Source organism: Ochlerotatus camptorhynchus, unplaced genomic scaffold, assembly GCF_037179485.1.
Source record: "Ochlerotatus camptorhynchus isolate MF236.1 unplaced genomic scaffold, CSIRO-AGI_Acam_v1.1 ptg000247l, whole genome shotgun sequence".
NCBI classification, from domain to species: domain Eukaryota; kingdom Metazoa; phylum Arthropoda; class Insecta; order Diptera; family Culicidae; genus Ochlerotatus; species Ochlerotatus camptorhynchus.
Window position 1 is genome coordinate 1,504,640 of NW_027040737.1, and position 12,732 is coordinate 1,517,371.

At 41.0% G+C, this 12,732-nt stretch overlaps 3 protein-coding genes across 3 annotated transcripts in view; 2 read left to right on the forward strand and 1 right to left on the reverse strand.

Annotated features, from left to right (window-relative positions):
- Positions 1 to 12,732, forward strand: part of DAAM (disheveled-associated activator of morphogenesis-like protein) — a 306,234-nt gene that overhangs the window by 241,868 nt on the left and 51,634 nt on the right. The window lies entirely within an intron of this gene.
- LOC135704738 (uncharacterized) lies at positions 6,003 to 7,923 on the forward strand. The gene is made up of 2 exons (XM_065226219.1): positions 6,003 to 6,158; positions 6,655 to 7,923. The coding sequence occupies exon 2, from the start codon at positions 6,659 to 6,661 to the stop codon at positions 7,826 to 7,828; it is 1,170 nt and encodes a 389-aa protein (XP_065082291.1). The 5' UTR covers positions 6,003 to 6,158; positions 6,655 to 6,658; the 3' UTR covers positions 7,829 to 7,923.
- On the reverse strand, positions 7,905 to 10,308 carry LOC135704737 (ESF1 homolog). Its single transcript, XM_065226218.1, has 2 exons — positions 9,529 to 10,308; positions 7,905 to 9,472 (listed from the first exon to the last, which is right to left on the reverse strand). The coding sequence occupies exons 1-2, from the start codon at positions 10,228 to 10,230 to the stop codon at positions 7,970 to 7,972; spliced, it is 2,205 nt and encodes a 734-aa protein (XP_065082290.1). The 5' UTR covers positions 10,231 to 10,308; the 3' UTR covers positions 7,905 to 7,969.

A 12,732-nucleotide genomic window follows, 5' to 3' on the forward strand; every position in this document is an offset into this window, starting at 1 on the left:
ATAAGGGGTTCCGGAAAAGAATGTACACTGAAGTCTTTTTTACACGGTTTTTTTTACGCGGTTTTTTTTACACGGTTTTTTTACACGGTTTTCCATGATTTACACGGTACGTTTTTAACGATTTCTCGACAACGATACAACCTATCGACTTGATTCCAATCACATTATCCGTTTCAAGCTATTTGTAATTGAATGGCATACTTGAAAAAAAATCACAATTTTTGGTGTAAATACAGAAATTTTTAAAATATATCTATATGGACCATATCATGCTTTAATTACAAATGGCATCAAAATCCGATTTTTTAAAAACATTTAAGCATGCGAAAAATCAAAATTTCGTAGGTTTTTTTACACGGTTTTTTTTACACGGACCGTATCCCCCGTGTAAAAAAAGACCTGAGTGTATTGAGATTGAACAAAATGATCCTACTGCAATATTTACTTTGCTAAGATTCTAATTGTAAACCTTCTACACACACACTTAGAAATTATCGCCGACTCCGGTAATTTTTACCGAAATCTGAACAGCTGAACTGTTCGGTAAAAGCTACTTTGAAATTAAATCTCTACTAATATGACAAGATTTGATCATTTAAACAAGGTTGAACATGTTTTGAAACTATTTTCAAATTCAATTGCCTTTAAAATGAAGGTACAATTTTTACCGAATGTTCAGTTGTTCTGACTTCGGTAAAATTTACCGAACACGGAAACAAAATCTTAGTGTGCACGGCTAATTCAGATTCCAGCACTAGTACTCGAACTTCATGAACCAGTTCCATGAACTCATATAATGTAGTCGTTGTTTTATTGCACACCCAAACGGAGTATAAATTTGTCAGTGCTATTTGTCTTCACTCTAGCAAAACGAGCATAACGTTGCACTACATTCCATGTCGGGAGAGCTGTTCTTACTTCATGCTAATTGAACGAGCTCAATCTTGAAGTCAGCCGTGGCCCAGTGGAATCAAGCGCAGACACCGAAAGCATCACGCCTCAACAGTTCTTGATCGAATCCCAAATCAGCTACAATAAAAAAAGACAAAACTGTGAAAGCTCCCACTGCTTGATGTTTATTTTCCGGTTTATTTTCAGAAATAAGTGTCAAAAGAAGATGTAAATTTCATGTGATTTTCACATAAACTTTACTTCGATTGATTTATGACACATATATTATATTGTGGTGAAAAGTAAAGCTTATGCTTATGGGTTTCAAATCCATTTCAGTTAATTATTATAATTTGACCGATTTTCATTTATCATATGACGATCATATAAAAGTTACCAAATTATCAGCATTGCAAATGTATCAGATATTCATATAGGATTTACCTGACACATTTTCAATCATATCATTTTCATTGGATTATCTTATAGCGCAAATTTATTAGATTTCCACATAACAGGAATATGTCATATTGGTTCAGTGTATATGGATAATGTTTAATTATTTCCACGTATACCATATGATCTAGACTAGGATAATATTTGTGGTATCGAAATATCGATTTGGAAATCCTAGAACATTTGGCATAAACGGATGATCCACATAGACACTGCAAATTTGTTTGGGCATATTTCAATACTACTGATATTGAATTAGTCTTGATGATGATCTAGTAGAAAAATAATCTGATCTCCAGAATGATTTCATAACCTATAACATCTTGTACGCGTAGCAATAGGTCGGGTACAATCCACATAGACACTTTGAATCTGTTTGGACATATTTCGATACTACAGAACAAATCAACTGAACTCCAGGACGATTTGGAGAACCTAGAATATCCGGTATACATGGCAATTACTCGCATATATAAAGGGCGAACACGAAATTATTGCGACACATTCAACAGGGCATAACTTTTTTACCATTGGGTAAAAATCAACCAAATTTTTCACACTTTCTCATTGATGTTTATTGTGTACATGCTGTCAAACTCGAAGTCGTGTTTTTCGATTCAACGAAAATGGAGGTGAACCAACGCGAGTTGAGAGAACAAATTCTTTCCAAACACCTGGAATTTCCTGACCTGTCGCACCGGCAGTTGGGAAAAATGTTGAACATTCACCATTCAACCGTCTCCAGAGTGTTGAAGCGGTTCCAGGAGCGGTTGACGTTGGACCACGGCAAAGGAGCTGGAAGAAAACCGGGACCGGAGAACAAAAAGACGGAGGGAAAGGTGAAGCGGATGATTAAAGCAAATCCCAACGTCTCAAGCCGTGATTTGGCTAAAAAGATCGGCATGTCGCAGAGCTACGTCCAGAATGCAAAGAAGAGAGCTGGACTACATACATACAAGGTACAGAACTTCCCAAACCGCGATGAGCGTCAACAATCGACGGCTAAAACTCGGGCACGGAAGCTCTACGAGAAGATGCTGACAAAATATGGCTGCTGTGTGATGGACGACGAAACGTATATAAAAGCCGATTTCAAGCAAATTCCGGGGTTGGAGTTTTTCACCGGCAAGAGCAAGTTCGATGTGGACGACAAATTTAAGAAGAAGAAAATGTCGAAGTTCGCCTCCAAATATCTCATTTGGCTGGCCATCTGCTCTTGCGGACTGAGGAGTGAGCCTTTCGTGACAAAGGGCACAGTAAATGGCGAGATCTACAAATCTGAGTGGCTCGAGAAGCGCCTTTTGCCGTTCTTGCAGCAGCACGACGAAGCTCCGCTATTTTGGCCAGATTTGGCATCATGCCACTATTCTAAAAGTGTCCTGGAGTGGTATGAGGCCAATTCTGTCCATTTTGTTCCAAAGGACATGAATCCGCCAAACTGTCCGGAGCTGCGCCCGGTGGAGCAGTACTGGGCAATAATGAAGCGGGAACTTCGGAAGAGCAAGAAGACAGTCAAAGACGAGAAGGACATGTTAAGAAAATGGAAAAAAAAAAACTGAGAAACTGGTACCGGATGACACTGTAAAGACTTTGATGGAGGGCATCAAGCGAAAATGCGTTCAATTTTACACTTAAGGCTCCATCGATTAACTTTTCTTTTGATTTTTGAAGTAAATATATGTATAAAACTACCCTAAAATTTTGGTTTGATTCTAAATATTATAAGAAAATTGGCATGACATTTTCGGTGTCGCAATAATTTCGTGTTCGCCCTTTACGATTCGTTTATGATTTGTTCATATTGAAAAAAAAAAGAAAATGTCTAACATTGGACAGACCTCATGGAATTTCCGTGTAAATCCGGTGTGACTTATGGAATTGAGATCATTTCTCGATTATTTGCAGGGTGTGTGGTTTGAACCGGTAAAAAATTGAGAGCCAAATGAACAACAAAGTTTATGACAGCAGAATAATCCGGGGCGGAAAGGTTACAATTAATTCCACATTTTTTGTGACAGCACATCAGTCCCTTCGCGATTTTCACGACATCATTAAATGTTTCCGCGATTTTCGAGACTGAAAGTTCAAATTCGCGAGAAATCTGCAAAATTCGCTAAATCCGCGCTTGTTGTAACAGCCCTGCATTTCGAATAAGACGCTTCCCTGCGGGAGGAAGGTCTATTGCATCTGGGTAAGCCGGGATCCGGATTCATCATACAACAACCTGCAGGATGAGGATAGGCATCTGAATCTGACGTTAACGTTCAACAGCGTGACTAGTACGGTGGACAACTCGTTTGGGCAGGCCATCAAGAATACTGCTGCAGCGCAGCACTCGGATCGGCCCAGTTCCGTCACCCGTATGTGCGTAGGGCGATGGAGATTTGATCCACGGAGAGTACAGCAAATATTACACGCTGGTGAGGAACATCGGGAAGGGTGCATACGGGTATGTGAAGCTGATACTGAAGAAGAAGCTCGTGCCGCAGTTTATGATTACGACCGAGGAGAAGCGGGAAATTCCAATGGAAGTGTGCATCCGAACATTGTTGTTGGATCTTTCGACAGAGTGCTAATGGCGGTTGCTTTCCTGCACTCGTTGAACATTCTGTACCGGGGCATCAAAGAAGAGAACGTTATCATCGATCACAATTTCCACATCAAGCTGATTAAATTCGGTTCACGACGTTCGTACAGGAAGGGCAAGTTTTTTTCTACCTTCTACGGAGTGTTGACAGGCAATCGATACTCCGATCCGGAACTGGAAGATTGGTCTGACGATATCTCCAGCAGAGGGATGAATATTCTTTCCACCGGTCTCACGAGTCTGTCCCCCTTATTCTGCGAGTCACGTGACTCTCTCTCACCGGTGAGGTGACAATAGTCACCTCGTGTGAGGTGACTCTCCATTTGATTTACATGGAGAGTCACCTCACCGGTGACAGAGAGTCACGTGACTCGCAGAATAAGGGGGTGTATCTGAGGGAACCAAACGGAACGTGCGTTAGTTAAAGCCCTACAGTAAAAGTATGGACGTCTGTCAAAAGTTCCAATCGAAACGATAAAAGGCACCGCTTTGCTCGATTGGACCAGCTTTTTCAGTTGTGTGGTGACAGTCGTCCATACTTTAACTAGAGGGTTTTAGCATTAATCAGGTCGATGGCGATCGGATTGGCCAACAAACAGCTTTATTACTATACTAGAAGACAATTTCGGTACAGATGATAGTGAGATACTGCTGGTTATGTTGGATGGTGATGCTGACAATAAGGATGGCGATGGCGATGGTGGTGCTGGCGACCGGAGAATGGAACGACCGGAAGGCCCACTGGAGTCCTTTTTGATTGGGTCGTATGTAACACTTTTGTCAATAATTAGAGAAACGGGGTGTTTCGTTTTGTTTTTGATTCAGTTCCAACCTAGATCGGGTATCAAGATTGGGTCTGCTTGTTGCCTGTAAATCTTCAGTGTGAACGTTTGTTTTTTCATCCTGGCTCGGGTTGAGGTTCGCACTGAAAATAACCTCGGGTTGGAACTGGTTACAACCTGGATAGTAAACAAATTCACTATAAGTGCATGAATAAAGGGTACCAACACATTTTATAGAGCCAGACTCGGTGCCAGGTACTCTATTTTGTACTCTGTGAGAGGGAAATCATAAATCGAGTATCATCAGAGCACATGCACGGCCAATGAAATCAACCCAAATTTGAGTTCAGTTTACTCATAAATCGCAAAAACTGCAGGAACTCAGCGATGAGTAAATTTGCCTTATGTTTTTCCAGGTTTTCCAGGAAAAAAAAATCACGTAGGGGAAATGTAATGTCGAATTTGGTCCCATACATAAATTCAGCAATCGACTAAATTTTCAATAGCGACCAAAATATCCATTAGTACCGTCCCAATGACACGTTCATCTAGATAAAATTGATAAATAGCAGATTTTTAGCGATGCGCCTAATCTTAGATCCATTAGACATTAGTCATTTCCCCTATATGAGAAAAGTAAAGATTCGATTCTCTCAGTACATATATTGGTGCTACTCCTAGAGACTGAGTAAAGTTTCCGTCAATTTTCCTCATTTTTCGACAGATTTTTGAGGTTTTCATGAGACAAATTTACTCATCGCTGAGTTCCTGCACTTTTTGTGATTATGATTAAACCGAACACAAATTTGGGTTGATCTCATTGGCCGTGTTACATGTTGTGAGATCTGTAAGATTGAGCTCGTGTCGTGAGTGAGAGAATAATGTGAGAGACAAAGTAGCTTACTCTCTTGGTAGTGAGGTTGATAGTAAAGTGTATGGGAATGAACTGTTTTATTGATTTTACAATTAATTAACAAGTAAATTTTAAAGTAAAAGTTTCACACAGGGTAGATTTTTACTATCTCTATACGCTTTGCGATGAAAAAGCTTACAAACCCTAATAAAAATAACCATAAACGAACGATAACCCAAATCATTGAACTATTTCACAAATGGTTTGGATGATACCCAGAACACGTCGTTAAGCAAATTAACCATACAATTTTTATTAGGGAAGTTTTGTTTACAAAAGCTGATAGGCCCCTTTCAGCTGTTGGTCGAGATTTGTTACCTCAAGAAACGCATCGATGCACCCCCAGTTCTGCGCTCCGCTGTTCACCGCAAAACACGAACGCGCATCAAAAGTGTTTGACATTTTCGCCCATCACCAGTGAAAAGAACTAAACAATCGTTCTGCCGCAGTCGGCTTTTTGTGGAAGAAAAATAATTTTGTCGCACTCAATTTGCATCGATTACTCGAACTCAACACATAATTTAACGGGGTAAGTACGAATCAGTCGGAATCAGTGGATTGCGGTCGTAATTTTCATGGTCGCAAATGGCTTGAAAAGTTCTCCATGAAACCACAACAAACTTGACAATACTCACCCTGCGGTGTAACCCGTTCACAGACAACTGGACCACTAACATCAATACTGTCATGGTTGAAATAAAAACCACCAGCATAAATCGATTTTACTCTCGTTCTACAAGTTATACATAATGTCGGAAGTAGTGCGCCATTGTGCGATTACAGCGTACTTCTTCCGACACTATGTATAACGTATAGAATGAGAGTAAAATCGATTTTCGCTAGTGGATTTTTCCAGCCGTTGACGAATGTCTCTGGGCCGGGAGGCTATCTTTACTCCAACAGTGTTTTTCATTTACGTGTGTGTTTTAAAAAAGAAAACAATGTTCCCTCCTTCACTTTCGCACGTGAAACCGCAAAAAAAATCACACTCGTCTCACCGCCAATAATTCTGTTCCCTCTTTCAGCGCGATGGACGAGTCCATGGAGGAACACTATTATCAACCGAAAGTGGAAACGGTGATCGAGGAAACGATACTTGAGGAAACCCCACTAGATCCGGACGCCATCGAATCGCTAGATGAAGCCCAAACAGTCGGTCAGGAAGGATCTACCTACACAAACGAGTTCACCGTTTGTAAGTTGAAATACCGTGGCCAAACCAGTGACCCCAGTTTGGAAAATTCCTTCATCCGATGGAGTTCGATCGAAGAATTCATCGATAATCTGTTTCAACTGGTCCAGCCATTTATCAAGCGTGCCATTGAGTTTCCAACGCCAACTGACCCATGCTGGTCGGAAAAGGAACATCCCACGAAGGAAGATTTGCCGATGTACGTTTCGTTCAAAGACCGAATCCAGAAGCGGTCCTGGCGAATGGAACACGTCGATGAGCATATGCTACTCAGGTGGGCCAATCGGGTGCTCGTACTGCAAGTGTACATTTATACGATTGACATACAGTCGCGACCTATGTGGGATATCGTCACACAGGTTCTGTTTGGCAATCCGAATAACACTGCTGTGAAGAAGATCATCATCAAAGAGCTGAGCGAGGAACAGAAACTGCAAGCCGTTGTTAAGAAGCTAAAGAAAATACATCAGGCCTACCTGGTTCCAAGGACGGACGATGCATACAAACTGTGGGCTCGGTTGATCGTGCAACAACCGGTCCGGAGGCATCGAGAACTTTGCTTTAATAGGCCCCCGAAAAAGTTGCTACAGAATTTTGTGATTATCGGTAAGAAGGAGAACAACAAGCGAAAGATCATTTCGGGGCCAGCCCAGCGGAGCCATTCATCCGATGGGTTCGGGTTTGAAGATGAAGTGTACGCCCTACGACAGACCGTGACGCAAATCAAGGATCTGGTAGAAATGCTAGATAGGAGGGTGGAACTGCTGGAGGAGAAGTGTCAAGGGTTCAAACAAAAACGGAACGGTGTTCCGATCAAGAAGGGAAAAATCGATAGCGATAATGGTGATCAGAATGGAGAGCAGAATGAAGAACCGGTGATCGACGAGCCTTCAAAGGACGACAAAAACCTCGAAGGAGGCTACAGCGGAAATCCTGATCCGTTATTGTTTCACGATTCGATCGACTTTGTAAAGCAAGAGTTTGCTGAGAGTGAATCTGATGGTTAAGTTAGTATGATGTGACGAATAAATGAAGTTCAATGGAAGGCAAGGAATTTCTTTCCTCTTAAATACAACAGCTGAATCCAAATATGCAATACATTGCATTCCCTTAAGCTTATACAGAAACAAACATAACCGTACTTACAATCATTTTCCGATTTTCCGCTTGATACTCTTCACCAACAGACTGGTGGTCACATCCTTCTTCGGCTTCTTGGATTCTCTCGGTTCTTCTTCCGCATCCGGCATATCATTATCCTTCAAGGGTCGCTTCTTCAGTTTCTCCTGTATCAGCTTCTCCACTCCCTTCGTTTTCTTAAATGATGGATTCGTTGGATCGATATTGAATTCCGGCTTCTCGTAAACTGCCCTAAACCGATCATCGTCCACATCGATCTCGAAGTCGTCTCCGGTTGTACTCAGCTGTCGTTGTTCTTCAATCTGTTTCTTGCTCTTCTTCAGGATTCGTTTCCGTTTCGATTTGGACACGGACTTCAAATCGATTTCGTGCTCTTGGATAGCCTTCAAATTGAAGTGGCTCTTGTCGTCCTCGCCATCGTCCAGCATCAATTCCAGCTCCGCTCGTTTGCGAGCGGATTCTTCTTCGTTTTCCTCTTCCTGTTCTCGATTTTTCTTCTTTTTATCCTTTGTGCTGGGTTTCTTTACATCGAATTCCTTCTCGTCGAAGGCATTGGCAAAGAAGGGATCATTCAAATCAACTCCATACGGCAAATCGTCCTCCGATTCATCCTCGTTTGTTTCACCATCGCTGTTCAGTTCGCCTCGTTTCTTCTTCTTTTTCAGCTCCTTGCGACGTTTTTTCTTCTCTTTGGCCTTCTCCAGGATCTTTTCAAACGGATTTACGTTGTCCCGTTTCTTTTTCTCCGTCTCCGGTTCCGACCCCTGATCCTCTTGATCTTCCTCATTCACCTTCCAAGTGAACTCCATCGCAACTTTTTCATCCTTCTCCTTATCCTCCTGTTCCTTGATTTCCCCTAGTAGCGCCTTGTATTTGGCAATCATGTCTTGTTTTTTAGACTTTGTATTGCCCTTTTCGACCAGTTCGTTATCTTCGTCGGAATCATTTTCTTGTTCTTCCGCCTCACTCGCTTCTTTCTCGTCTTCCTCTTCGCTGCTGCTGCACGCCACATACTTCTTTAAATCGGTGTCCGTCACTTCGGTCAGCTTTCCAGCGCGAATCTTCTCATTAAACTCCTTCCGATCCACATCGTTCTCATCCCAGGTCAGTTCTACCTTCGATTGGTTCAATGCCGACGTGATGAACACCCTAGGCTCATACTTTCCCACCTCCGGCAGTTCGGTGCACTTTTCTTTCGGTTCATCATCGAATTCCATATCGTCCGGAATGAATCGGAGGTCCAGCTTGTTCGCGGTGCTTTCGTACTCAACCCCATCACATTCCTTGTACAGCTTATCGGCCGTGTCAATGTTGTCGCATACGACCACTGCGTAGTAGTACTTGAGTCGATTTAGTTGATACTCCCTAAGGCGCTCCAGTTGCTTCTCCTTGAGTTCTTCCTCGTCCAGATCTTCTTCGTCCGACTCATCCGCCTTCGGAGCCGTCAATTCCTGTGGTCCTTGTTCCTCTTCCTCCTTCATTCTCTCCTTACCGAACTCCGACGGATAGATCTAAAATTAATAATAGCATCATCTAACAAGTTACTACTAAAACAGGTCTTCCATACCGTGACACTCAGAATCATCGACCCTCTCGGGAGAAATGAATTTAACATGACCATTATATCGACCGCTCTAACCCGGTCCCAATCGAGGTTGCAAAGCGCCAATCTCGCCGTCGACTCTTCAGTCCGCTCCGCGTCGGCATCCAGCTCTCCCCAAACATGTTCGATAAACATCTCCTCCCCATCGTCACCTTCATCCGCCGAGTCATCATCCGAAGAACTATCCGACGCAATGGCACCCTCTCCTCTGGCGTAATCAATCTCCAAATCTTCCAATCTCGATTTCACCTTATCCGGCATTGCCATCGCTTTCTCCTCGGCATCCAATTCCAGCCCATCCGAGTCAGAATCAACCTCCTCCTCCTCCTCCTCCTTCTCCTTTTTATCCATCTCGTCTTCCCCTTCGGAAGACGATCCCAGCTCGTAATACTTCCGCAGCTCATTGCTCTCGGTCTGTTTTACCTTCCGGCCGTACTTGTCGATGGTGTGCTTCACGTTGAACTTTTCGTCTTTGAACATCGATTGGAAGCGTTTGTCTATCTTTACCCTCTTCTCCGTCTTCGGAATTCCCTTGAAACGTGGATCATTCACAAGGTGTGCAAACCGCTCGTCTTTCCATATTTTCGACGGTTCACCACTGTCGTCGACTGGCTGTTTTTTCGACACTCCATTGCTGGGATGTTTATCCTTCTTAGGTTTAGCCATTGTGGATAGAAATTTACTATCAATAGCACTATTTCAACAATATTTTCAAACAAAACGCGCGAACGACTTGCACCAAGAACGGACACCGACAGAATCGCGAACCGGAGAAGTTTTGAAAACAAAACAGCATGGTTGATCAGTGATGCCAGTATTTGACAGCTGTTTTTTTTTTATATTTTTTTTCAATCTGCTATTCGGGGATAGGAAGGATTAGCAGAGTGCGATCGATTTACACGGTAAGAATTTTTTTTCCGGTTTCTTTGTCATAGAATAATAAATAAATTTTCACTCGAAAAAAAAATTATAATTAAACAACGAAATTATAATGATTTTTACTGTTGAATTTTGAGCACATTTAAATTTATTATGATCATGAATTTCATTGTGATTTTATGGTAATGGAAAAAATGTCAAATCAGTGCCAACATTTCAAAGGGACGTAATTGCTTTTGTAAACAATGATTTTAGTCGTCAATTTCTCGCGAATGAAATCTTACCTCTCCAAAATGACAATGCTAGCTAGTAGAGGAAACATTCCTCTACCTGCTGGTGTCATTATTTTTCATGAGTGAGCTTTTATTCACGAGAAATCGACGGCTAAAGCCATTGTTTACAAATGCAATTACGCCCCTTTGAAATGTTGGCACTGAAATGTAAATATCATGCACGGATAGAATAATCTCCTTACACAGCAAAAAAAATGTAATATCGATCAATGTAATTCAAGCTGATGTATGAAATAATTATGTAATAGCAAAAAGCAGATACAATATTACATCAATGGATGTAATTTTGTTCGCATAATCGATGTACATCGTACAACGCTGGGGACAAGACAGCTGTACTCAGAGTAAATATATTTGCAGCGAGTAAATTTGAGTTACTCATATTTACTCGAAAATTATCAGAGTAGTCTGGATTTTTTAATCAACGAAAATATCATCTAACAGCATATTTCGTTTGAAGTATCTGTTCACTCATTTGAAAGATCGAATCGCTCGTTTAATAAATCGAATTGTGGACAAACGAAATGCTCTTGTGGTGGTTTGACTGCACGACGGTTTTACGAGGCTTGTCGTTCGTGTGTGACTTGGATGCCTTTCAGGCGCCTTCCCTCGTTGGTAAGGATTGACATGGCCTAGGACGATACAGGAGTGACGGGAGTGACGGGAGTGACCCGTTACAATAGGGGAATGCTCCTTTTCGGTAACCTGAGGTACAACCTGAGCTTTAAACGTCCTTCGTGGTCAATAGAATTGGTCCTTGACTGCTGATTGTGGTATATTATGTAGCTGCTGATTCTAGGCCAGATTAAGTCAGCTCTGACCAGCTTCGTGGAGTTTGTTAAGGTTCAACAATTAAATTTGTATTCTTCTTATTTTTGAAATATTCTCCAATCATCATCATAAGTATACGCATACATTCACAAATTATTAATACAAAAATTTAACACATGTATTTCATGATTTTAGAACGAAAACTTCCCGGCCAAAGCACATTCACTGTATTTACTTACTTGTGTTCTTACACACAATCGAATACACGAAACTCAAAACTCTTGGTGAACAAAATTGAACACTAATAAAACCACTTAAGCGCTTTGTAAATGTATCATTGAAAAAACGTTGCCAGATGTATTGCCTCTAGCAATGAATTAAAGTTTATTAAAACAAGAAATTGTGAAGTTTGACTCATTAACATGGGTGAGTGGATGTATTTAATGGTGAATAAATATCGAAGGATATGTCAAAAAGAAGAAGCAAACAAATTATTTACCCTTTGTGGAACCTTAACATTAATAATCATGCCATGGTCAACAACCATAAACAGTGCCGTACCGTTTTTGGAAACACCGCCTCATATGTTTATTTCCTCAATTTTGTCCCCAGAGCACAACATTTCATGAAATATCAAGCGTCTAATCCTTGAAGAATGATCGAGTAATCCTATAAATCGAATGGAGCTTTCGTTGAATTTATATACAGCATAAAATGCAAAAATCATTATATTCTTATCTTATCTTCTCTTCTTATCTTTTTTGAAAATCGTGCAGGCTGTAGTACTGTATTATTTTTATATATTTGTGTAAATAACGTTTTCATTGAGTTTCTGGAAATTTAAAAAAACGTGAACTATATTTCTCTAAGAATTTAATTTATTGAATTAATTTAGCCTAATCCGAACCTATCGAACCGCCTCAAAAGTCCCTACACAGAAATTCCAAGAAAGTACGTCAACTTACTTTGCTTGACAGCATTGGTTTCAACATTATTTTCAATATAACAATCAGGTTGCTATGTGTTTATAAGATATTGAGCAACGTGAGTTACTCAAAATTAACTCCGGTTTTACTCATGATCGAAAGCTGTCTTGCCCCCAGGTACAACGTTATATTACACAACCGATGGATTGACCTGGTTGCAGCAGTCTGGATGTAATATTCAACAACATTTTTTTCTGTGTACACTCAAAAAATTCGACACATTTTTATTGGTGAATCTC

Coding starts and splice junctions, on each gene's coding strand:
- LOC135704738 (XM_065226219.1), top strand. CDS start 6,659: ATGGACGAGTCCATGGAGGAACACTATTATCAACCGAAAGTGGAAACG.
- LOC135704737 (XM_065226218.1), bottom strand. CDS start 10,230: ATGGCTAAACCTAAGAAGGATAAACATCCCAGCAATGGAGTGTCGAAA. Junction 9,473..9,528: donor CGATGATTCTGAGTGTCACG/GTATGGAAGACC, acceptor TATTAATTTTAG/ATCTATCCGTCGGAGTTCGG.